At 43.4% G+C, this 25,751-nt stretch overlaps 3 protein-coding genes and 1 non-coding gene across 6 annotated transcripts in view; 2 read left to right on the top strand and 2 right to left on the bottom strand.

The window, feature by feature from the left end:
* tdp1 (tyrosyl-DNA phosphodiesterase 1) overlaps nt 1-5,210 on the bottom strand; it is a 32,376-nt gene extending 27,166 nt beyond the window's left edge. For 2 of the 3 annotated variants that reach the window (XR_008386754.1, XM_053632697.1), the window contains exons 1-5: nt 3,570-4,151; nt 1,989-2,599; nt 1,794-1,837; nt 1,555-1,610; nt 214-310 (exon numbers count right to left, since the gene is read on the bottom strand). Coding sequence is in view for 2 of the 3 variants with exons in the window: in XM_053632697.1 (XP_053488672.1) it covers nt 214-310; nt 1,555-1,610; nt 1,794-1,837; nt 1,989-2,598 (807 nt within the window). In the remaining variant the exon portion in view is untranslated. Of the gene's footprint in view, nt 1-213; nt 311-1,554; nt 1,611-1,793; nt 1,838-1,988; nt 2,600-3,569; nt 4,152-4,990 lie in introns of those variants that run through there. The other variant, XM_053632698.1, reaches the window with a different exon arrangement.
* The window catches only part of efcab11 (EF-hand calcium binding domain 11), a 49,783-nt gene continuing 28,434 nt past the window's right edge, over nt 4,403-25,751 (top strand). Inside the window, exons 1-4 of the mRNA XM_053632706.1 lie at nt 4,403-4,900; nt 5,272-5,367; nt 5,601-5,679; nt 10,340-10,441. Coding sequence (XP_053488681.1) covers nt 4,820-4,900; nt 5,272-5,367; nt 5,601-5,679; nt 10,340-10,441 — 358 coding nt within the window. The 5' untranslated portion in view covers nt 4,403-4,819. The remainder of the gene's footprint in view (nt 4,901-5,271; nt 5,368-5,600; nt 5,680-10,339; nt 10,442-25,751) is intronic.
* trnak-uuu (transfer RNA lysine (anticodon UUU)) lies at nt 5,095-5,167 on the bottom strand. The gene has a single exon. It is a non-coding gene; the product is annotated as a tRNA-Lys (tRNA).
* foxn3 (forkhead box N3) overlaps nt 13,837-25,751 on the top strand; it is a 136,282-nt gene continuing 124,367 nt past the window's right edge. The window contains exon 1 of the mRNA XM_053632704.1: nt 13,837-13,857. The gene's annotated coding sequence lies outside the window, so the exon portion shown is untranslated. The remainder of the gene's footprint in view (nt 13,858-25,751) is intronic.

Here is a 25,751-nt window from a genome sequence, read left to right as displayed (position 1 = left end):
AAGCGCTATAAAAAATGATGTATTATGATTAACCAGAGAAAAACCTTTATTAGAAAAAAAAAGATTAAAACACACCATTCCAAACCTGTTCTAAAGCTGTACACATCCCCCTAGTGGAGAGAAAACTCATTACACCTTTCACAGTTCTACAGTCCATCATGGATTTAGAGCAAATCCAAACAGCGCCGGGTTAAAAGAGTTTAAAAGCCGAACCTGACAGAAGCGAATATGGCTGTAGGGCTGAGCCTGCTGGATGAGGCGAGCTTTCGACTCTCGCTTCTCTCCGTGCACGATAGTTACAGGATTATTCCTAAAAACAAAACCAAAAAGAGCAAACGTACAGAAATATATCTGTGAAATATCACAATCTGGATAAAGCCTTTAGTGACTAATGCTAATGACACTGCGATGAGATCACACACCTTTAACCTCAATAAAATGTCTTCTTTCTAGATGTGAGCGTTGGATAAACGTTACTGGATAAAATGCTGATCGTGACGATCATTTAGCTCTGGGGCTCGGTAAAACGATGATACGATATCCACACTGTGATGTATTCTTCACGTTGATACACTATTCTGAGGATCGGAGGAGCTGATTGGTTCATTTTCTTCCTCATTAAATTCTTATTTCTTGTGACTGTTCAATAATAAAAAAAAAACAACCTCTTTTTCTTTAAAAAAAAAAAAAATCATATGGCTCGGCACCTTTGTCGGCACAGGATATAACGCATTCGAGCGAGTTCAAAACTAATTTAAATAAATAAATAATTCATCACTGCTAACTTTAGCTAAGCTCAATTTAACATTCAGTGATAAATGATTTATAATCAACTAATATGAGGTTCGATTATTTTAAAAGCAGCTTGTAATCTTTGTTACTATATCTTTAAAAAATTTGTAAATACATTACAAAAAAAATGTCTTTTTATTATTATAAGTTAAGCTCACACCTAAATATTAGAGCTGCGACTAACGATTATTTTCATAATCGATTAGTTGGCCGATTATTTATTTATTTATGTATTTTCGATTAATCGGTTGGGGGCGGGGCAAACTTTCAGTACCATTTTTTTGTTTATTTAAAATAAAATCCACAAACTGAGTGTTACAAATATAAACTTCAGACTAAAACTTTACACAACTGTTTGTCCAAAACGGAAAAGAACCCAATACACACAGACCAGAATATATATTATTAATTTAGGACTGTAATTTAATTGGGTGCTTTTTATGCATCCATAAAAATAATGCATAAATACTATAAAATAAATTTATATATATATATTCTGTCTACATTCCAGAAATAAGATGGCCATTAGGAGCAACTAACACACAGACATTACACAGTATTTCAACACAGATTTGAAATGAAAGGGTAATTTACAGAAAATAAGTGTTAATAAAGGACTTTTATATTTATCCGTGTGAATTATAACTGAGGCAGAAAACAGTCCCGGCGCAGAGATTTATATAATATAGAATACATGGCTTTAATCTGTTTTTAAACCCTCCCCAGTGAACATCATGTAATATACATTATCCTTATCCTTACCTAAACTCAGGAGGATATTGTTGCACCATCCATGGAATATCAAAGCAGTAGTTAAACTGTGAAGACAGAAAGAAAGAAAAAAGAAAGCTGAAAGTGCTAAAGTGATCGAATGACGCACGCCAGCTGTAGTGTTTTAAATGAAATCGAATGATTTTGTGTTGTGCGGTCATCGTGTTTATCATACCGCGTCATCGTTACGTCTCGAGTCGGTGTGAGCGACATGAACAAAAGAAAAGTACCTGAACGGATTCCTTTAGCGTGCCAAACATGGGGGAAAGTATTTCTATTCAGGGAAAGAAGAGGGAAAAGTGAATGAATGTACCCAGGCGCAGCTGTAATACACATACAGTATACAACAAAAGTGGTTTATATTAATATATACATATATATTAATATATACATAATATATACGAATATTAATGTGTATTCATTACCTTTAATGTGCAAAGCTCCAGTGTTGTACTTCTTTTCTATCCCCGTGACTTTGTTTAAATAAAAGCGGTATGTGTCGTTCATGGTGTTTAAGCTGGCCTCGAAGAAATCACTGGGTTCCTCTTTATAATAATGATCACCGTGTGGGCTCGGGGGCCGACTCCTCTCGGGCTTCTTCCTCGGAGGACTCGAAGTCGGCGCTTTGGGTTTCGGTTTGTCTTTGGGGGCTGACGAGGGAGCTCCGTCATCGTCACTACTGCTGGAGAGGTTCCAGCCTCCCTCATCTGTTTCTCTCTTCCGTTTCAGCGCCGGAGAAGGGCCGCTGTCGTTTTTCACCGGGTTATTCTGATAGACGTGTACGGCTTGTCGAGCTTCGGAGCCCGTGGCAAGGACGGGCGGTTTTTCTGTCTCAAGCTTCACGTCACTGTCTTTTCTGGGCTCAGATTTGGGCTTGAACAGTGTATTAACCAGGCTGGCTTTGGGCTCTGGATCAGCCTTGATGTTCTTTAAGGGTTTCTTTATGTCTTTCGGTGGTGTCGGAGGTACGACGTTATTATTATCCTCATCGTCGTCACTGTCAGACAGCGTCCACTTGCCGTGTTGGCTCTCCATTCTGTTCGACAGTGGAAGCAAGAAGTAGTTTATATATTATATTATACAGTCAACGTAGAATGTAAAATAACAGAATCACATGAACAAGTTCTGTAACCTTTTAAAAGACCTCATTACACAATTAGTTGGAGGCCAGTTAGTACTATTATTAGGTAATCCTGTGATGAAGAAAATCCGAAGCTGTTCTAATGTATATGTCTACAAATGTGATGATGTATTATACTACAGAAGATCAGATACTAACTTAATTACAGGAGCAGCTCCATTGGATGAAGACTTAAAAATAGTCTGGCAACAAAAATATTCATTCGTTTGTACATACTACCGTTTGTAATACCGTTTACCTTCTCAATACACTATGTACTGAGTCGAACATACATCTTAACCTGAACCGACTCTAAACGATTCAGATGTTGATACGATTCACTGGATTATTATTTATTACGGTTGTACTGTGTGTGTATGTGTGTGTGTGTGTGTGTGTGTGTGTGTGTGTGTGTTAACACGAGGGCAAGATCACAAGATCTATTTGTCTTGTGTTTGTTTCCAAATTAAAAAAAGAAAAGAAAAAAAAGAACCGGCTCTTCAGAAATGCGAGTCGACTCCCTAATGGTCACCTAAAAGAACCGAATCGAAGAGTCACTCATTCGAAAACCACACCACTTATAAACACGGTCTCGCTTGTCTCACTGCAAGTGTTTATATAAGTTTTTACACCTTATTTAGTGCACTATATCTCCAATAAGAAGCCATTAAGGGTTCGGATATGATTAGTTTACTAATAATATATAACTGCTTCGAGCTACTGTGTACTGCATTTACTGTTAGCTAGCTGGCTAACACTGATAAAGCTAAATAACGCGTTTAGCTAGCCTTACAATATAAATTCTGTACTGAATGATGAATCACTTTCTAAACTTTAAAATACATAAAATGTTCAGTAACTTAGTTAAACGACAACTGTGACTTACTCTGGCAGGATTGTTCAGATGAATCGTTTAACAAGAAAATAATAATAATAAAAAGAAAATAATAATGCCACTGAGGTGATAATGCAAATGCACAATATATAGCACTATATAACACTTTATCGATTAGAAATCTGAAATGAATCACTTTGCATCATTCATTTGTGATTTAAAGTCCAGTGCACATTGTAGAAAACATCTGGGAATGCACTGTAGAGACAGAGTAAAAATATCAAAATAAAAGCCCCCAATCGTATTTATAGACCTCGTTTCATATATTTAAAATGTCCGTTGCAGCTCTGAAATGAAATGATGAAATAACAACAGTGATAGAAATAAGAAAATAATAATAATCATAGAATATACAAATATTGTAATTTTATCGTATCGTGCCAATAAAATAATAAATAAAAAAAATTCATGCTTAAAAAAATGTGATAGATAAAGCTTGATGAATCCAGAATCCAGATTTCCAGATATGACTTTTAAATACAAATTGAAGCAGATTTGATATTTAATAAATAAAACAAATATGATTTACACAAACCTACTTCCAATATGACTTTTATTACCTCGTGTGTGTCGTAACTTCCTTGTAGCTAACTTCACGTAAGCTGACTTTTCTCGGTACCAAAAAAAAAATAACGTCACACTTTTACTGGACGAATCACAATCGGCTCCTGATTGGCTACATAGTGCACTACGCAGTGTGTATCATCCATTGTTTCATACGCTAAGTAGTGCACTAATGTAGTGAGCGGGCCGCCATTTTAGATTCGGTGTCAGTTGGCGCTCCGCTATCGTTTAAAATGTCCGTTACCATGGAAATCTTTTAAAAAATAACTGTCTTTCTTATTTAATATCATGCAGCAGTAATACAAAACATTTTAAAGGGTATTTAGATGATACTTTCTGAATCGGTCTCACGAGAAAAGTACATAAATGTAATTTTTTTTTTGTTTTCCGTGAGCGATTTGGGACGTCATTACGTAATTACGTCATACGACATTGGACGAATCACATTCGAGGTTTGATTGGATACATAGTGCACTACAACCCGATGATTGTACGCCCTAGGTAGTGCGCTAATGTAGTTTTGAAGCTTCGGTTTGAGATTCAGGCGCGAGCGGTGCCCGTTGGAGGCTCTCGTTACTATGGAAACTTTTAAAAACCTAACGTTAACCTGTTTTTCCTCCCCCCGAAACAGACAGCTATAGCAAGTCTGCTTATAGCTTTAGAAGTTCGAAATAGAAATGTCTGTTCGTAGCGGCGCTGCGTTTTGCAGGAATGAGGATAGAAAAATGGCAGCAGTTGACAGGAAGAGGTTTGTTTCGGTAAGATGTTTACAAACAGGCGAAGCGTGTAGTAGCAGCTTAGCTTCTGGATAATTATTAATAAGTATAAGAAGTACATTGCAAACTTACCTGGTTATTGCAAGCCGCTTGTATTTTTTGTATTGCCGACGACTCTATGTCAGTTTAAAAATTAAAAATGAATATTATTATATAAAGAACGTGAAAAGTTTAACCGCCCGAACAGGGACTTGAACCCTGGACCCTCAGATTAAAAGTCTGATGCTCTACCGACTGAGCTATCCGGGCTCTAAACCCGTTATAACCGCAATCTTTATAGATTCCTCACTGTTATAAAGTGGGTTTTTTTTTCCTTCTTACGGTTACTTATTGTTTATTGTCTCTGTGTTCAGGTTTTTGATCAGTGTGATGTGGAAAAGAAAGGCTATTTGTCCAGAGAGGACGTTAAGGTCGCTGTTGTCATGCTGTTCGGTTATAAACCTTCGAAGGTAAATCCTGCTACAGCCGCTAGAGTGCGACATTGTGTAGATTATAATCTGACACCCAGCACGTGCTGGGTTGTATCATTTTATTTATTTATTTATTTATTTATTTTAATAAAACCATTGTGTGTTAATCTTTCAAGGATTTGAGGCCTAGAATACATATTTTTTATGTGCCTTTTTATTTTAAATAGATTTCTCTCTCTCTCTCTCTCTTTCTTTTTATTTAAAAATTGCAGTCAGAAACAAGTATGCTGATGGAAGCTGGTGCTGTGCCAACCTGCCCAGGTATGATGTACAGGTCACGTGAGATTACAGGTGAACGTGAGTGTGTGTGAGTGTGCGTGCTTTTGGAGCTACAGGAACGAAACATATTGAACATTATTATATTGCTATACCGGTTTTGACGAACATCCGTGTTTCAGTGGCTTCAGGCGATGGATGTTACTGTTTTCATCATAACTCACCGAGATGACTCATCTCCAGCCGAGCCCGAGCGTGATACGTGAAATTTCCTCCTGATTTCGGCAGAGAAAACAGCGCTTTATACCTACCACTAAAGGGAAACGAAAGCTTGATTTGATTTCGTGTAATCCTTTTTTACACGTTGCCACGAATGAAAGGACCCCTCACAAAAAAAATCAAAATAAATAAATTTCGTGAAACATACCATTTGACAGGCAGCGACGCCGAAGAAAAGAAGGTTGGCAAAGCCGGTTTTTAAGGCGAGACATTAAACGGTTGAAGACCTAGATTAGTAAGCAATTTGTCTCTTGTTTTACGCCACGAGCAAATTGCTTTTGTATACTGCCCCACAGGAAAGCGCAAGATAAATTAGTTAAAGTGGCTCGCTCGCCGTGATGAAATACTCCAGCGTTAAATCTTCCTCAGAGCAAGCAGCGTATTAAATTGCCCCTCTTCTGAATTTCATGTGATTACTAAATTAGCGATGGCAGTAAGGCAGGAAGGAGTGGGTTTCTGGTCGTAATGGGGAAGGATTGGCGAGACCGAGCAGCAGGTTCCCTCCGGCAGACTTTCTTAGAGAATAGAGACCACTTGAATAGAGGCGTCTGAGCCATTCCACAACGCCGTCTCTCACTAGCCCACTCACTCCTTTCCTTTATCTCACTTTCCTTTTCTCTATTCGGGTAATAAACGGTACACGAGAGGCACTGAAGTTTTAATAAAGCTGTCTCGTTGTTGTTGCTGGGGTTTTAAACGCCTCAGCGTCAACACTGGTTTAAGAAACGGTCCACTTTTTTTACACTAAGGCAAGGACGATCAGGTAATCAGTCTGATAAATTAGGAATAAAACACTCTGCGTCGTGTAGTTCCAGGAAACGAATCGACAACAGGGTGGGGGTGATGGAGTAGAGCTACAAAGATCTCTACAAAGTCGATCGTTTTCATTCCAGAGTGTTTTCTTCCCCTTACACCTTGACACCGTCGACCGGTTTCTATTTACTCGCCGAGAAACGTCCACGAAACCACTCCGTTCCCGTCGTCTCTTACGTCATAGCAGATGACTTGTGGGGAAGGTTACAGCGCTGACACACGGGTCCGTAAATAAAATGTTCCTACGCAGTCCCTCCAGGATTTCGCGGTCGCAGAAATGAAGGCGAAATCGAGGAAACGCCGCAGTCTTCGGAGGAGATCGTGATTTTTCTAAATAATTTTTGAAAAATCACCTCTCCGATTCACGTGCGTCGAACATGAGTACAGTTAAACGGTCTCATTTACTAACAAACATCACCGCGAAAGACCGCGCAAAACAATTTCGTACAATTCAAGTCGTTTGCTGAAGAAAGAAAAAAACCCCCACAAAATATTCCGCATGCATCGCAAATTCGGAAAAAAATTCCGCAGGGAAATCTGATATTTTTAGGCCGCGACAATCACAAAAAAGCTCTGCGGAATCCTGTACGGACCGATTAAAGGTGCATTAGGTAAGATTGGTCTGTTTTTTTTTTAAAATTAGCTCTTTAAAGTTTAAGTAAGGCCGACATTTGAACGTTTCCCCGCCTGTGTTCACGAAGCTCCGCCCCCAGGATCTTAAGTGGCCCGTAAAGTAGCGCGTCTATAAACTGACAGGCAGGAGGAGCATCCGAACACAAACGATGCGTCACCGAAAAATACGATTAAACCCAATGTATAATAACAGATGTAATTCATTATTAATCATATTCAGTAAACAAATTCCATTACAAACCATCAGCTGTTAACCATTAAAACCATTGCCAAATGATTTCCAATACGTATCAAGAGGTACTAAGAGGTACGTAGGTCCTTAACGGTAACCACTAGACATAACCTACCAGCAATAGAAAGCAACAAATTACCATTAGAGACCCAAATGGACCTGTACAGTTTCCGTTAAAACCAATACACTTCAGATTATAACCATTAAAACCATTACAAATTCTACGAGGGTTTCTGTTGGTTTATTTTTCAGCAGGGTGTGTTCGGCTGTGCTCTTTTCACTTCGATAGACAGAGTAAAGGGGTGCCAATACATTGCGCAGAGCAACATTCAGTAAACCTACACCTACTGTACAAAGTGACCTATATTGTCGGTGGACCCGAAAGAAGAGCCGGTCGCGTGACATCATCAGACCGTAAATCCAGTAGTGAAAACGTTCCCACTTCAAGACGCTGGGCCTCCGAATATTTCCCCTTTAAATGAACGAATTTTATCTTACAGACGGAGTCGTTTAGCGTGGCTTTTGTTTAAACAGCCGCCCGGCCGCTCAGGGACTCAACGAACGGCCGGCTTTACCGAAAACACAGCAGCTGATTAGATCACCAGCTCTGCGTATGTCTCTCTGAAAGATCCGGAAGGAGGAAAAAAAAAAAAGACTCCTCTCATTTATATTCAAGACTCATCAACAGCGTCAGCGACATCCATAAAATGTTGTTTACGTTCAAGCATCAAACGACGGCGTGCACCTCGTCAAACCTGCACCGCGAAGGCGCAGGGACGAGGATGGATGCCGAATGCGAATGATCAGAGACGTCCACCGCACTGCATTACACACCTGTTCGCATATTTATGCATATTTTATACTGAAAGATATAAAAAAAAAAAAAGCGGATCAGACAAACCATTATTAGTGCTTGCTTTTGTATTTATGTGTATATATAACGTAATAATAACGACGTCTCGTTCACAGGGTGATTTATTCCCGTTATACCGCAGCAAATATGCTCAAATATTTATTATAGAACGACTTGTTGTACTTTTTAGGCATTTATATCCATCCGTGAAAAAAAGTTCGTTACAGCTCTACTGTTACAAAGCGCTGACACTGGAGACTCCTTCCGGAAATCCGGAATCCAACAGCGCTGTGGTGTAAAACGAAACACATTGTTTAAAGATAGCGTTCGACATTCCAGACAACGTTGTCCTATTTCAGCATTCCGGAACGATTCCGTTGTCCATCGTTGGTGGGCGGAGCCTAAGGGATGTCAGAACGACATCATATAGTGGTGAGGAAGCGTTTATGGTCATCGGATACCGGTACACGGTGAAGTTTAGCTCATGTTTACGGACGACAGAAAGTAATGCTACGTCCTAAACCACGCGCGTACGTTCTGTGTGACGTCTGTGAAGAAGTGGGCGTGGTTCGAGGCAGCGATTTACAGAAAAGGCTTCGGGTGAGATCGTAGGTTGTCGTGCAGAGCCGGAAAAAAACAACCCTCGGAGACTTTTGTGTAAGTTTGAACCCTTCCTTTATCGAAAGGTCAGAGCGGGGTTTACCCAAAGGGAAGCCGACATCCTGCACTTTAACCTCACGGCCACGGTTTCATTTCAAATCCAACGTGCCGGACTACAGAGAGAAGAGCAGCGCGAACGCGCCCGCGTGCAATTTTAACAGACCTCGTCGCACGTCATTTATCATGTTTCCTACGTATGCGAAGTGACAGGCTGGCTGTTGAGTCACGCTGCAGAGGAGAATAGAGGGATCGCGCTGAGGAGGGTAGAGGAGAGGAGAGGAGAGGAGATATGGGGATGGGGAGAAAAGGCGAGGAGCTGAGACCACCCAGCTGACACCTCGCTGTGACGGATGGGCTCTGCATCTGAGGGAATGGCAATCAGAAGTCCGTTGGCTTTCTCCTCAACACAGAAAGAGAGATGGATTTTATTATTTTTTTAAAGAAGTCCACACAGATTTCTCTCTTTCATGTTTTGAAGAAACACTAGTATAAACATACGGCGAGCTTTTGCCGAATAGATACACCACTGTTTGATTTTAATTTTTTTTAATTGCTCGTTATTTCCTCAAATATTCATGCATTAGAAATCTTCACGATGAGGGTAGTGATATCCACTTCCCTCTGTGATGTCCTTTAAACCTCCCGAGGCTACGGCTGCCCTAATTCTCTCAGCGTCGGAAGCAGCACAGGCCGGGAAAGGATGGGTTTTTATCAGTCATTAGATAATCCTTACACATCTCTCGCAGATGCGTGTTATTTTTCTTTCCCCACCGAATGTTCAGTTTTTATCATTCAGCTTCCAGGTAGAAAGTGTTTTTGTCATGTTAATGAATATGTCGTTTTCTTAAAAAAAAAAAAATTTTTTTTTTTTTTTTTTTTAATATCACGAATGATGATACATCGGGACGCGTCTCGTCTAGACTCGTATCTGTTAATTAATCACCCTCCATCCCAAAACGTCTCCAATCTCATACTGTCAAAGCAGCCCACCCCCGAAGAGCTCCGCGAAGCCTCGCGTACGCTCGGTGTTCCCCCCCCCCCCCCGAAAAACGCCGTCTAGAACCCCGCGGTCTAGCTTTTTCATCTCAATAGCAGCACTCGGAGAAAAAATGACTACCCTGCAGGCAAGAGGGAGACGTATTACTCCTTTAAACACAGTGCCTTCAGATTCAGACTGCCATGTAAAGGAAGTACAGGCACTTGTGAGGAGAGCTCTGTAATAAACCTGGCTTCTGTCTCTCCGTCTCTCTCTGTCTCTCTCAAAGGGGTCCCTTTGGAGCAGTTTGTGTCTCTCATGGGGAGGAAGTTATCAGCAGGGGATCCGTACGAGAAGACGAGACAGATCTTCAGCGCATTTGATCTACACTGTATGTTCCTGCTCTGTGTGTGTGTCTCTCTCTCTCTCTCTCTCTCTCCTTCTGTCATACTCCATTTTTTCAATATTAGCAGCAGCGTAGGTGCGAATAGCGCGAACGCTTCCCCGTATCGAGAAAGCGAAAACCCGTCGAGAAACAATCTCGCTTATTAGCGGTCTAATTAAAAGTTTAAGGGACGAACACGGTATTATTCGAATACTTTCGTTTCTAAAGTGTTTTATTCCTCTCATCTCGCAGCAATCTGCTTTAAATCTTTTAGCTAATTTTAACCAGTTGGAACGACTCTGGAACGACTTTCCTCTCTTCTGTCTCTGCCTTTATACTCACCTACAGCTTAACTTTGAACTGTCCTGCACTCGTTATAGCTTGGCCGTTCACCCCACACCCTCCTCAGGATTAAAGGTCGGTCCGGTCCGGAAATCTCCGTCGCGCTCGACGGCGTTCTTGTCAAATTCCGGCACCGAGCTTCGGGTGACTCCGACCACGTTGCCCGACTGTACCTTTTAAACGGATATCAAAGAACAGTGACCGTCAGCGAGTACCGAAGCTCGTCTGAGGTGGGTGTTGATTTGAAATGAGATTGCTAGCGAACCGTCAAATTCATCCGAAGGGCCAAATTACTTCGCGAGAGTTCGTTCATCCTTTCTTTGAATTATTAGGGACGTGAAAATGAGCTCATTTAAGAACGGCCATTAAGGAGTCTGCGTCGAACTCCGCAGATGAGACTTTCTGTAACTTTTCGTCAGCAAGCAGCAGTCACTGTGAACTAATTTTAGCTCTGCAGCAAGAGAGTTTACTGAACAACAACAACATTTGTACATTTGCAGAAAGAAAAAAGTTCAAAACTCCTGTCACGATGGTGGCGCCGTCAAGTGTACAACCTTTTTTAGTTTCACTAATTAGTGGAACGTAATTTTAGCAGAACATCATGACGGTGCTTCATAGGGCCACTGTTGTACCTGCTGACTCATTTACATCGTTTTTGAAGGAGATGTGTATTTTACGTTTACAGAAGGAGTCTCCAGTGTCAGCGCTTTTGTAACAGTCAGTAGTAAAGCTGTAACTTTAAGTCTCTTACCGTGGTAGCGTGGAAATACCGAGAGGTGGTGAAGGAACAGCTATTTACAGATGCTGTAGCGTAAGTGAGAACAGGAACTAACTTAACGTCACATAACGACGCGCTATTCTTTAACGAGTGTTTAATGAAATCAAATATTCCCGGACTTCAGGGTGGTAACAGTAACTCACAGAGCGATGTATTCCTCGTAAATACCACTGTGATCATTTCTTTTCTAATCAGAAACTGTCGCTGCACATAAATGCATTAAAACGAGATCAGGATTAGAGCAACGACTGCCAGAAAAGCCGTTTAGTTCAAAGTTTATATCGCTGCAACGCGTCTCAATAATTCCATCAGCTCCAGGATAGATTGCCTTTGTTCCTCTGCCAACTTAGCTTAAAACCTCTGTCTGGATTTTCCGTGCGTGAAGGATCTGACAGCACGCCAACGCCGACGAGCCCTCCGCTGTCTTCAGCTCGCCTGCCGCGGCTGCGTGAGGTGTTTGAAGCCTTCGTCAGCGCTGTCACCCCGTCCTTGTCTTCAATGGGAACAAATTGAGGGGAAAAGCACGCTTAAGTGTGCTGCCTCTATCCTGAGCCGATGTGGCAGCGCGCCCGGTGATGGAGTGTGCTTGCCCGCCAGAAGACCTGTCATTTTCTCACACAGGCCCCACCTCTCCATCAAAGCCGACCGCACACACACCTTATTGACTTCAGCTCTCCATCCTACCTGTAACAACACGGGCTCAACAGTGTGTGGGGTTTTATGTCAAACCGTGCTTTTTTTATAGCAAACTTACCTGTCTACTCTTTATTCTAATATTGCATTACTTAAAGAAGTACTTTTTAGAACAAGTGCCCTCGCTTTGTTCTCTGTATAGGGATTAGCTTTGAAAATTGCCATTAAAAGACCTTAACAATCTATTAAAACCCAGCACAAATCCACAATATGTAATTATATGATTAATTTAATGTGCGCTCGGTGGTTAATTTGAAGTAACATTAGTTACGGCATATTTACTGCACCGGTTAATATGAATAAATGCTAAGAAAGGGCCTCGTTTATGAATTTGGTAAGTAATGCTGCGTGTAAATGTTTGCACAAGACAAACCGGAAATTTTCCGCAGGATTTGCAAAAGTTTCTTCGTCCCGTGTGAGTGTTGGGAACCCGTAAAGTGCAAAACCTGATCCTGACACGGCTCATTTGCATGTAGTGACGCCCACAAAACTCCATAAAAGGTCATGTGCGCTGCCAGCTGGGAGCATGAAATGAGCACTCAGGGTAAAGGCTGAAAGACAGAAGTGGAAGATATTTTGACTCACTTCTATACCATTAAAAAGATGTAATATTATATAATAATAATAATAATACTAAGCATTTTTATTATTATTAAATAATAATTTCGATTTGTGATACTCCAGAGTTTTGATGATTTTATTATTATTCTAAAATGTGGTGGGGTGGGGGGGGGGGGGTTTAAAGAATGAGTGTGTCTAAACTTTTGACCTGTAGTGTGTATTTTCCTCCTACGCTCAGTCGATTCGACCTGTGATGTGATGATCTCAGTAAAGCGCCGTGGTACGGTCAGTCCGGCGAATTGATATGCGCCGTGCCGTGTTCGCTGATACCCCTGTGATCCCCGGCTCAGAGCTGCGCCGTGCGCCCTCATCAGTTCACGCAGACACGCTAAACATATTCCACTTTCGGCCCTGACTTTGGACGGGCAGCGCTCTAAAGCTCCTCAGGGGAGCTCTTTCCGGCGAACCAAAGCCCACGGTGGCAGAATGACTAGCTCGGAGACACCGGATCCTCAGTGCTCTCAGGAAGCAGCTCCTCGGGACTCTGAGACTCGAGCAGAAAACTGGGAAGCAAATTTTATCCTCGAAATCGGCTGATCGTTCATCAGATGTACATCTGTTCATTTGTTCATCCTTTTGATCCGGAGAGAGTTCTAAGTGATGCAGGATTCAGAGGAGGCTCCGAGGGTTAAAGGATTCGATGGTGGAGATGTGTCCTGATTGGTCGGATGTCGGTGGTCCACATCATTTGTTGTTTCGTTTCCAGAATCTTCATGCGAAGTTTCTCTAAGCAGATGTTTTATTAAAACTGCCACAGTGTGACTAGAACCTCACTAAATATTGCACTTAATGCACTTTAAAGACAGTCCTGGGGTTTGTACAAAAAACAACCTTCCTAGGAAGACCCACAGCAGATCTGTGTGATTTTGATGAGTCTCGTTTGTGTTCTTCCTGCAGGTCGTGGATTCCTGAAGTTGGAGGACTTCAGAAGTGTGTTTGCGCGTGTGGCTCCCCGCCTGCCTGAGCGCACCGTGCTGGAGGCTTTCCGGTAAGAAAAGGCCCAGTTCCTTTGGGGATGCATCATTCAGTGTTTAATGTGTTTGCTTCAGTGCTTCCTTTGTCCCTCGTCTCATGTACAGACCGCTCTGTCATTGAAAGCGAATGCGCTTAAACAACATCCGATGCCAACCAAGCCTCATCCCCGATCTCTGTGCTTCTGGAGCTCTTGCTTTTCCCAAGCCAATCATACGGGTATATGATTATAACTTGTCTTGCTGTGTGTGTGTGTTTCAGAATCAGTTTGATCTCTTTCCAACATATTCACACCCAAAAATCCTCTCACGTTTGCTTCCCAACCCCTCAGATGAGCCGCTGTTTCCAAAGAGTGTGGCTTAGGGGTGTGTATCTCTCCTGCTGAGATGATACGTGATCACGATACGATTTACGAGAGACGCATTTAAAGCAGCCAGCAATTCAGTATGACAGGAAGTCTTATTGACAGGTGTTTCAGTGTAATGCAATGTGTTTTGAAAATAACTTGGATGAGAAGAAGGCCACTCCTCCTTCCCAGGAGCTCAGAGACCCAGAGGTTGCACCTACTTAATTGGGACTGACGCACTCACTCCTTCTTCAGTAAGGTGGAGGTGAGATTCTTTTACTAAAACTTACACACACCAGGCCATGACTTAAGAGTTAAGAGTTCTTACTGGAATTTAGAAGATCAGAGGCCACGCCTCCTTTACTGAGAAATGCAAAGGCCACACCTCCTTTACTGGGACTGACGGATACAGAGGCCACTCTTTTACTGGGACTGACGGATACAGAGGCCACACTTCCATTACTGGGACTGAAAAACAGAGGCCACGCCTCTTTTACATGGATTGAAAAACAGAGACCACGCCTCCTTTACTGGGAGTGAGAGACATAGAGGCCATGTCTCCTTCACTGGGACTGACAGATACAGAGACCACACCTCCATTGCTGGGACTTAAAAACAGAGGCCACACCTCCTTTACTGGGACTTATAAACAGAGGCCATGCCTCCTTTACTGGGACTGAGAGACACAGAGGCCACACCTCCTTTACTGGGACTGAAAAACAGAGGCCACGCCTCCTTTACTGGGACTTATAAACAGAGGCCATGCCTCCTTTACTGGGACTGAGAGACACAGAGGCCACGCCTCCTTCACTGGGACTGAGAGACACAGAGGCCACGCCTCCTTCACCGAATGGAAGAAAAATCCTGCAAACAAGAGACACATCGCCAAATGAAGGTTATTTGCGAACAGTTAAAAAAAAATAGCATAATGATACACATTTATTGGCGTAATTAATAGCAGTAATATTATGATTAATATTATTATTATTATTATTATTATTATTATTATTGTACTAGTAACAGTGTGTGTGCTATCGGAATTGGAAATGGTTGGATCTGTTCAGTCACGTTTGCCAGCTTGGTTCAGCCGTACCGTAAATATTGAGACGTGTGCACCAATCGGAAACAGCGAATCTTTACACCCCTAGTGGAACCTCCTCCTGCGTGCACGCTGCGTGTTCACGCCCATTCCCAACATTTATCACCAAGCCGAGATCCATTACCAAATCCCAGCCAATACACGAGGCTCTCAGTGTTTTACCCCAGTGTGTGTTCGGTGGTAGTTTGGGCTGTCGGGAGGTTTTGGGCTGTCTGCATGTATCTGCAGTTTTTCTCACACATTATTACCACCTCTTTGCTGTTTTGGAGGGAGAACGTGAGCGCTGGCTGGAGCGCCGAGAGGCCGTGCTGTCTCTTCCCTCTGCGTTAGGAGAAGCCCTGGAAATTCTCTGAGGTGTGACGTGGGCAGGGGGGTAGCGTGTGCGTGTGTGTGTGTGTGTGTGTGTGTGTGTGTGTGTGTGTGAGTGAGAGGAGATTTAGATTTAGTGCCGTGGTGGCTGTGACTCATCCACTGCAGTTAGGATACGGTGGTGCAGTCACTGCTGAGAGCACCATGCTGTCTTCAGAGCCCAGTTACTAAGCAAATGTCTTTCTCTTCTTGAAAACAACACACACAAACACACACAGACACACACACACACACACACACACATACATACAGCATGTATGGAGGTCAGACATGGATGATAAAGACACAGCACTGTTTTTTGTTTGTTGTTGTTGTTAACCACAGAATTAACGTGTTCATAACGATCAAATCCCAGCTATCGCCGCCACAACACAACCGTTTCGACCGTGACCCCTCGCAACACCGCTCGTCCGTCGAATATGTCCATAAATTAGCATCGCGTTCCGCTAACTCGCTGTCAGCCATCGCGACTGGAGGTCACGCGACAAACAAAATGAAGACGAAGAGCCGGTTAATGGTTCGGAGTGATTTATACGGACCTTTTAGTAGCTTATTAAGAACATTAATTATCTTTGCACTGCCACCAGACTGGTTCATGTTGTGGCACGACTTAATTGTTTTTTTGGTTTTTTTTTTTGTAGTAAATTTATTCATTGCAGTGCATGTGAAAATAAAAACCGTGTGAGGTTCGTTGTCCCGTCAACACCTTTGTCCATTCAATCAGTCGAACTACACTACCCATGAAGTGGGAGGTCATAACTCAGAATTACGCATATTACACATAACGTACAGTACGTTTACCTCCTCAAGACATATTTAATAACCTAATATGTATGATTGATTGATGTACTCTATACAGAATAGCAGAGCTGTAGTTCCTGAGTAGGATTTCTGAGTATACAGGGTATTTTTCCTAGTCGGAGGTTGGAATTTCTGAGCTTTATTCGAACGTCGGAGGTCATGTGATCGATCCACAGACTCTCAGTCAAGGTCCAGACTTCTACTCATGCACATACGCCTTATTTCCAAGTGGCGCCACCTTTCATGTACTCTGGACCAAGGGTCTTCCAACTTCTTTCCAGTTCGTTGACCCCTTTAAGTGAATTCCATGGCTCGTCCCAGATTCTAATATTAGGTTTACCGTTTGCATTTGTACAATCGTATTTATTAAAGCTTTTTATTCTCGACCTTTACACCAAGAGAACACGTTCGGCTCAAGTCGACATTGTTATTAACAGACCAACTTGGTCACACAGGCTAATTTCTACACAGACCTTCGCACAGCTGTAGCTCAGTGAGATCACACCAAGGTCCCCTCGTCGAGAAACACTCCTCTGGACGTCACGAAGTGTCGGTCCAGCGTTCGAGCCTGTGACGTGACTGAGATTTGGTGTTCCCTTTTTTTTTTTCTTCTCTGTTTTTGACTCTATCTTCGTTAAGAAAATTATGAGGATGCACTGTACGTTTTAGGTTATTATCATGAACGTCTTCAGTTACTGTGACTGTAATGAATGGTCTGTTTTACACTTTTTCACACTCGCCCTCGCCTGGAATCTCATCTGTAACTCGTAACGGTTTCAGTTAGTAATCGGAAACCTCCCCCAGCTCCCCGAGTGTGTGTGTGTGTGTGTGTGTGTGTGTGTGGGGCTGTGGGTCTCCAGCCAGCAGCAAAGAAGTACACTCAAAGTCATAACCTTCACGCCACTGTGCCATCTTGTTTTGTCGCCTGCATCACATCACCCTCCTCCTCCTCCTCCTCCTCCTCCTCCTCTTTGACGCCACCGCCGCTCCTTAAGTCAGTCGACGGCCAGGCGAGACAGAGAGATGAAATTCAGCAGAAAAAAGAGAGCAGAAGGCAGGAGTTAAGGAGGGAGAGATACGAGGCCTGGATCGACCGTTGTGTTCGGAGTCTATCTGCAAACCCAGGGCTGTGTTTAGGACAGATTATCGCGGCAAAGTGATAAATGGGAGCGCTCGCCTCTGGAGGGTGCACATACTTGCGCGCGCGTGTGTGCGCGTGTGTGTGCGCGCATGTGTGTGGGTTCTTCATGTGCACTTTGTAAGCCTCGTGCATGTTTGCAATCCTTTCTGCAGAAAAAGAGCAACACCCTTGTCCTGTCCTTTTTCTTTTTTTTTACCATAATTATAGCAGAAGAATGGAGCGCCCTGCAGGCTTCACACCATTAGCGGAGAGGCTGGTGCCTCTTTATGCGCAGCAGATTTATGGGCGCGCGCCCGCCGCTCCCGACCAGCGTTAACGCCGTCATCGCTTCTCTGCCGCCCGCCTGTTGCCATGGCGACGGCGTACTCGGAGCCAGGGCCCCAATGCACCTTGAGCAGCGCCTGCGGTTTTTTTTTTTTTTTTTTTTTTCCCTTCTTCTTCTTTTTTCTTCTTCTTCTTTTTTTTTTCTTTTCTTCCTTCTCCCTTTTCCTTTCCTTCCCCCATTCCTTTTCTGCATCTTCTCTTTTGTTGTCAGTGTTTCCAGAGCAACTATCTGTCATCTCCTTTCCATAAATACTTGCTGCACACATTCTTGAGAGAACGGCAAGCTCAGCTTTCGCATTGTCTGCTCCGAACGCTCACAGCTGTAATCAAACCGTGCGGATAGATAGACGTCAAGCGTTTCTTTCTTTTTTCTTTCTTTCTTTTTTTCTTTCTTTTTAAAGCTTTGTGCATTAATTTACACGTTTTTCAAGAATGTTTTATTTGATTTAACTCCTTTGAGCGACGGAATAGTGACGGAATGAAGTCGAAGCTTGCACCAGTGAGCAAGTGTTTTCATTCAAGGTCATTTTTCTTTTAATGCTCTTTTTTTTAAAAAAAAAAAAAAAAAAAAAGAAAGAAAGGAAAAAAAAAAAAAAAGCTAAACATTTTTAAAGATATTGAAGCGAAAGTATTCAGTGTGTCACGTTGCACGTGTCACTGAAATCGAGTAAACCAAGCTGGATATGGAAGCACTCGGTCTTATCAGAGTGAAATAATGAAGTAATTATATACATCAGCACTTGAGTGTAAAAGATTAGTCAGTTTACCCAAAGACTCATCTAAAACTTGAGCTTCCTCTGCCTTCTGAGTCTCTTTAATCAGCTGAAAGGAAGCCTGATGAATATGAGGATTCATTAGCAATCTTAAATTAAACTTCGCCAGCAGTTGCTCTCCTATGAACCACTGGTGGCTCGTTTTCTTCCCTCACAAGTCGTCACGCTCCTCCACCATGTGACGCCGAGCCTGAAGCCCCGGTACGTCTTGAACCGGTTTTGTCTGGGAACTGACCGCCGAAAGTGTCCACACACGCACACCTGGAGTAGGGTCGCGATCCCGCACCAGGAGGGTTTATTATTTTTTTCCTGCTTTTATTTATTTTTTTTCTCACGGGAGAGCGAGCGAGCGAGCGAGAGAGAGAGAGACTCCTACAGATCAGCTGCATAATTAGCCTCACTTGCTCCCAGCGTGAGTGCGTTTACTGCATATTGAGAGTTTGCCCTTTTCTTTTGCCACCATATCAAGGTAATTACATTTCCTTTTGTAGCACCGTGAAAGGAGGCATCACTGGCCTGCAGTTTTACTGCCTGCCCATGGACGCTCGGAGTACATAAATCCCTTCAAGTAGCTCTTTTTCTCCCTCCTCCTGCTGACACGGTGAGCTTAATGAAAGCACAGTGAGGCAGTCTGAGTGCAAAGTAAACAGCTAATGGTTAACGGAAACGTGGCTTCCGGGAGCCGTGTCACCGCTGACCGAGCGCTGTCGTTCCCACAAGGGCCGTGCGAATCTGATTGGTGAGAGGGCTTTGATGAACTTTCTTTCCATTTATATTTACATTTATTTCGTTTATACATCTGAGCAGTTAAGGGCCTTACTCAGGGGTCCAAGATATAAAACAAACAAACAAACAAACGTATTATTAACTTCAAGAGAGAGAATAACGTAAGTGAGAACAGGAACTCGTTTCAAGGACGAACGTTAACTGTAACTATAAACGGATAAAAAAGTGCACGGTCGTTAATAAATACCGAAAAAAAAAAAAAACGGTCGTAATTGCTGAGGTGTAAGAGGAATAAAACACTTGCTGTTTTAGAAATGAATCCACGTCGGGTTGGTAACCGTGTCTCCGCTTCATCCGAGCACCCTGTCGTCGGTTATTTTCCTACAGCTGCACGACACGGCATGTTTTATTCAGTACACGTTCAACAGATCTGTGGAATAAAACATCACATTAGATGAAGTAGATTTTTATACAGCGGTGTAATTGCAGTTTGCCGTTATTTTGTCCATATTGTTCACCATTCCCGGCATTTTTGAGTTCACCGTGCCTCCTTAATGTATGTGGTTGGAGAGCAAATGAAGTCTTTTCTCTTTTTTTTTTGTGTGTTCTTTCGCCTATTTTTGTCGTTTCATCAGTGAGATCAGGAGGGGAACAAAAGGAAATGCAAAAATGATTGAAGCTTTCCTCGGTCTGCTCTGCTGTTTCATTTTACCCAAACACGATTCTGTATTGTGTTAGTTCACCGTCTGGCTCTGCGCTCCTCCGCCGGCTTGTTTTTGATTCAGAGGGAGAGAGTTGGGCGAGGGCAGGCTGGGCTAGCAGAGGGTAATGCAGTAATCACATTGGTTCCCCCCGGAGTGGGCGAGAGGGTTAGCAGAGTGCTGCCCTCTGCCTGTGGCGACTCCCCCAGCTGCTGCACTCCAGAAAGCCTGGCTGTCTCACACAGCACGCTGCTTACTGAAAGAGTCATACACACACGCACACGCACACGCACACACACACACACACACTCAGAGTGTATATAAGGACACAACACGCTTTACATCATGGCTGTCAGTGTTCCTTTAAAATGCGTTTGAAATTCAATCACTTAAAGCGTTTAGTGTATGATTGCATTTGAATATTAAACTTCCACAGAGCATTAACTGTAGCTACACCACGCATTCAGAAAGGAAAAGCGCAAAAAATATGGTTGAGGAGATGGTGGGGGACATTGTGAAGGAGATGTTGGGAGAGTTGGTAGAGCAGATGGTAGGGGAGATGGTGGGGTACATGGTGGAGGATATGGTGGGGGAGATGGTAGGGGAGCTGGAGGAGATGGTTGAGAAGATGGAGGAGGAGATGTTGGAGGACATGGTAGAGGAGAGGTTGGGGGAGATGGTGGGGGAGATAATGGAGGAGATGGTTGAGATGTTGGGGGAATAGTATGGGAGATGGTTGAGATGGTGGGGGACATGGCGGGGGACATTGTGGAGGAGATGTTGGAGGATGTGGTAGAGGAGAGGTTGGGGGAGATGGTAGATGAGAGGTTGGGGGAGATGGTTGAGGAGATGGTGTTGGAGATGGTGGAGGAGATGGTTGAGATGTTGGGGGAATAGTACGGGAGATGGTTGAGATGGTGGGGGACATGGCGCGAGACATTGTGGAGGAGATGTTGGGGGACATGGTAGAGGAGAGGTTGGGGGAGATGGTTGAGGAGATGGTGTTGGAGATGGTGGAGGAGATGGTTGAGATGTTGGGGGAATAGTATGGGAGATGGTTGAGATGGTGGGGGACATGGCGCAAGACATTGTGGAGGAGATGTTGGGGGACATGGTAGAGGAGAGGTTGGGGGAGATGGTAGAGGAGAGGTTGGGGGAGGTAGTTGAGGAGATGGTGGGGGAGATGGTAGAGGAAAGGTTGGGGGAGGTAGTTGAGGAAATGGTTGAGATGGTGGGGGAGATGGTAGAGGAGAGGTTGGGGGAGGTAGTTGAGGAGATGGTAGAGGAGAGGTTGGGGGAGGTAGTTGAGGAGATGGTGGGGGAGAGGTTGGGGGAGGTAGTTGAGGAGATGGTAGAGGAGAGGTTGGGGGAGGTAGTTGAGGAGATGGTAGAGGAGAGGTTGGGGGAGGTAGTTGAGGAGATGGTAGAGGAGAGGTTGGGGGAGGTAGTTGAGGAGATGGTTGAGATGGTGGGGGAGATGGTAGAGGAGAGGTTGGGGGAGGTAGTTGAGGAGATGGTGGGGGAGATGGTGGTGGATGAGGACATGTTCACTTGGGAGCTTTGTACCACGTGTATGTAGTTGCCATGTAGGCTATACCGCATATGTGCAGCTTGCAGAAATCTTTTCTTTATTCTGTTCATTTTTTTTTTTTCAGTGCTTGTGATTATCAGAGATCTCATGTGGTAAAAGGAGACTGGGTTCCTTGAAGCGAAAATATAAGTGTCTTTTAAGTAGGACTGCGGAGAGGCCGGCGCGTCGCTGTCTGAGGGAGATAGCGGAGGGCTGCTGGGATAATAAAGACAATCCGATACGTCCGTCTGAACCTCCACAAGTTTTTTACACTGAGCGCTCAGTTGTTTTATAAAAACTCTGGAATCTGCTGAACACTGAAACTGCTAGATTAGCACGTGTGATAAGGAAAACTGTAAAATGTAGTTTCTTTACCATGTGTTGTATTTTTTTTCCTGCCTCTGGAGCAGGTAGACGTGTTGAAAATCAACATGTCGCTCCTGTGTTTTTTTTATCCATTTGACATATTTATACCTCGATCTACTGCTATACATTTATTTTCCACCTGATGGCATTTTGATTCGCGTATACGACTCACGTCTAACAGGAAGATCATAATTCAAGGAGCTTCATGTCTGAGCGAGACTCACCAGGATCTCATGCGGTATAGACTTAACATGCACGTGTCACGACGATATTTATGAGAAATAAGGCGGGGGGGTTATATTGCGCTACTTAATTTTTTTTTCACAGTATATACAATGTTTATGATGTTACCGGTATCTTTGGAACACGTTGCTGTTTGGATCTTAAAGTACATTTTTGGTCACATGTTCCCTCTTTGTTTCATCTTGCACGAGTTAAAGAAATATATATATATATATATATATATATATATATATATATATATGTATATTTTTCCAATAGCAAACCTAAACGTCGTAGTACATCATGTACATGCAGTCCAACAGCGTATAAACACGTTTACGTCGTTTCAAACAAACGTGTGAGGTTTATTTGGAGAAATCAACCGCTTCTCTTCCGTCCAGCAAAACACAGATGCGTCTTTATTTTTTGATTAGGATTTGTTGGTTTGCTTTTTTTTTTTCTTCCTTCCCCCGTCGTCTCTCAAACCCGCCATCGTCCGTGCTCTCGGATCACAGGTTCGCGTCGCAACCTTAAAAGTTTCAAGTACAGCTGTCAACAATCCATTTCAAAGACAAGCAGGGTTGTGTATGTGTATGTGTATGTGTATGTATGCGTGTGTGTGTGAGTGCGTGTGTGTATACGCTGCACGTCTTAAAGAGAAAGCCCTGAGGTGGGAGACTGCTCTGTCTCCAGATAGCTGTGAGCCTCGTAAGCTGCTGCTTATCGACGATTATTCGTCTCCCGGTGCTACATCAAGATGTTTACTTGGGCCAAAGCCACGAGATGAGCAAACTCTCTCCAGGCCAAGAGAGAAGCAAATAATACAGGATGTGTGCCAGCTTCAGCTTCAAGCCAGACTAAGCAACGGGAGCTAAATAAATCCAGTACTAGTTGGTCCTGTGTGTGTGTGTGTGTGTGTGCATGCATTTGTTTTCGTGTGTATGAATGTGTATATGCTGTATATGTGAAGTGTTCACCCAGCATATTGTTCTGTATCTCTCTGTAGGCCACGGATGATCGAAGACATATTTCGGTATACGGAAATTCACCATTCATTTTCAGTGAGAAGTAGCGAATAAATTTACGCGGGATTGTGAAATAGCAAGCAACAGAATCACAACAGTTTGTAGAATACGGTTATAGAGGAGTAATGAGTTCTATTCGCACGGGGGAAGCCACTTTGAGAGCCACGGGTTAAAAGCAATATGTAAATGTACATTTGCGTTTACGCTGAAAGCGCTACACGAATGAAACTGGGCTGAAATTACAAATAGGAGACATCGAGAAAAAATGAAACCCTGCAGGATTATAAAGATGAAAATAAAGGAAGTGTTCCTTGGCCTGTAAGTACAATGTGTGCGGTTTGTTGCCTAGCTTAGCTACGTTCAAAATGAATAAAAGCAAACAATAATAACTAACAAAGACAAATGTGTTAATTAGAGATCACTCAAAATCTTTCATCTAAAGAATCCATGGCCTTCTTTCTTGTATCGGTCCTTTATTCAGGAACATACAGAAAAAATATTCTGGAGGACATAGTGGAGGAGATGGGTCGTGTGGTTGAGGAGATGTTGGGAGAGATGGCGGAGCAGATTTTAGGGGAGGTGGTGAGGAGATGATGGAGGATATGGGTGAGGAGGTGGTGGGGGAGATGGTAGGGAAGATGGTGGAGGGGATGTTGGGGAGATTGTTGAGATGGTGGAGGGGATGTTGAGGAGATGGTGGAGGAGATGGTGTGGGAGATGGTTGAGGAAATGGTAGAAGAGGTGGTGGGGGAGATTGTAGGGGAAATGGTGTGAGAGATGGTTGAGATTTTGGGGGACATTCTGGGGGAGATGGTGGAGGTTAACCGCTTTATTAGTAACCACTTTATCCTGGTCAGGTTCACAGTGGATCTTGAGTCCATCCTGTATTTTTTTTTCTTCTTCTTTCTGTTCGAGTCTTTGATTTGTGGTTGCTCTCTTATCTGCTCTCAGGCTTTGACGTAGTCTTATTCGCCCATGGTTCTCGGGAATAGATGTTGATTTTGACAGGGGAAAAAACCGAGTTGGATGAACCTGTCAGTAGTTTTGGGGGTGGGATGAATGAAATGTGTGTACGTGAGTGGGAAAAGAAGAGCAGAAGCAGATACAGTAGCTGTGGCAGGAACAACGCCCTGTCTGTCAGTGTCACTTCGGAAGTGCTTTATATAACGCACATGTCCTCAGCGCAAGTCCTCACAGCCTTCCTTAACCAGAACGAGACGCTTTCAGACAGAAGTGTGAAGAGCTGCCAGGGTTGCAAACGTGCCGCTCTGCCTCTACAGCTGACTTTAACTATTCTGGCTCTTAAAAGAGCCTGTTACCTCCAAGGTAATTAAAGTGCTAATGAATGACCTGCCATTCTTTGCTGCACTCAGAGTAAAGGGCCAGGGGTGGGGTGGGGTGGGGTGGGGTGGGGGCGGAGGCTCGCTACCAGGGTTCTCCTGACATAATCAAACGTTTTTTTTTTCCCCCAAGTACATAATGAAATTGAGGCTTTAGGTCTACATACTGTATGTCTACCAATGAAGCCAAACAGATGTCAGAATAAGTGCACAATTATGCTTCATGTTCCGTCTCATCCTTCTGTCCCCTCATGCCCCTATTAACTGGGAAAGCATGCCTCAGCCTTCGTAGGCCGCTTCTCTCACATTATTCTGCTGTATCCCAAACAAAAGTATGATTATGGTACTTCTGTTTGACACAGCCTATTATTTCTATTTGAATGAGTAGTCCTTGTGAGGCTATGATGGATGGCAGTGGAGAGGAGATAAGAGCTGTCTGAACCACTTAAAATCACAGTCTTCAAGAAGGCTCGGAGAACCGAAGCTCTAACCCCTGTCATTCATTAGAGGAAAATAAGCAGGGTATGGGCCCTTAAAGTCTCGACTGTCCAGTGGCACTACATCTACACTCAAACAATCAGTTTTATACACTAAGACAAGTCAAAGCTGTTGTTCTGGAGGGGTTTTTTGGGCGATATCCTGCAGTCGGGAATACTGAAAGAAAATTACCCAATTAGCTAACCTTTGCTCGCTCGTGCATAATTGCTATAACAAACAAATCGATAACCGATTTGAGCAAATGAGATTGTACGAAAATTGGATTTGGTCGGTTATTTTTCCACAGTGCGGATACTAAAAAGCTCTAAAATCCCGAGCTCCAGCAGATTTTCATACGGCTAGAAAAGACCTGCTTTTCCAAGGATGAAGCAGCATCACTGAGAACTGGCGGCCATCTTTCATCTCCGTCCCTTCCGCAGAGTCGAGTGACCCTCAATTCCAGGCTCCATATGGAGGAACTTTGATCTCCACAGGCCTTATGCTGATTGTTTAATTCTGCCAGTAGAGTGTGGAACCAGAGCTCAGTGCCCAGTGTTCCCTGAAGGTCACCATGAAGCGCTGAATGTTCTCCAGAGAAGAGACAGTGGAGCAGGTGGTGCGACTGTCCTT

Source organism: Ictalurus furcatus, chromosome 9 (genome assembly GCF_023375685.1).
Source record: "Ictalurus furcatus strain D&B chromosome 9, Billie_1.0, whole genome shotgun sequence".
NCBI lineage: Eukaryota > Metazoa > Chordata > Actinopteri > Siluriformes > Ictaluridae > Ictalurus > Ictalurus furcatus.
This window is presented reverse-complemented; position numbering and strand designations above follow the sequence as displayed.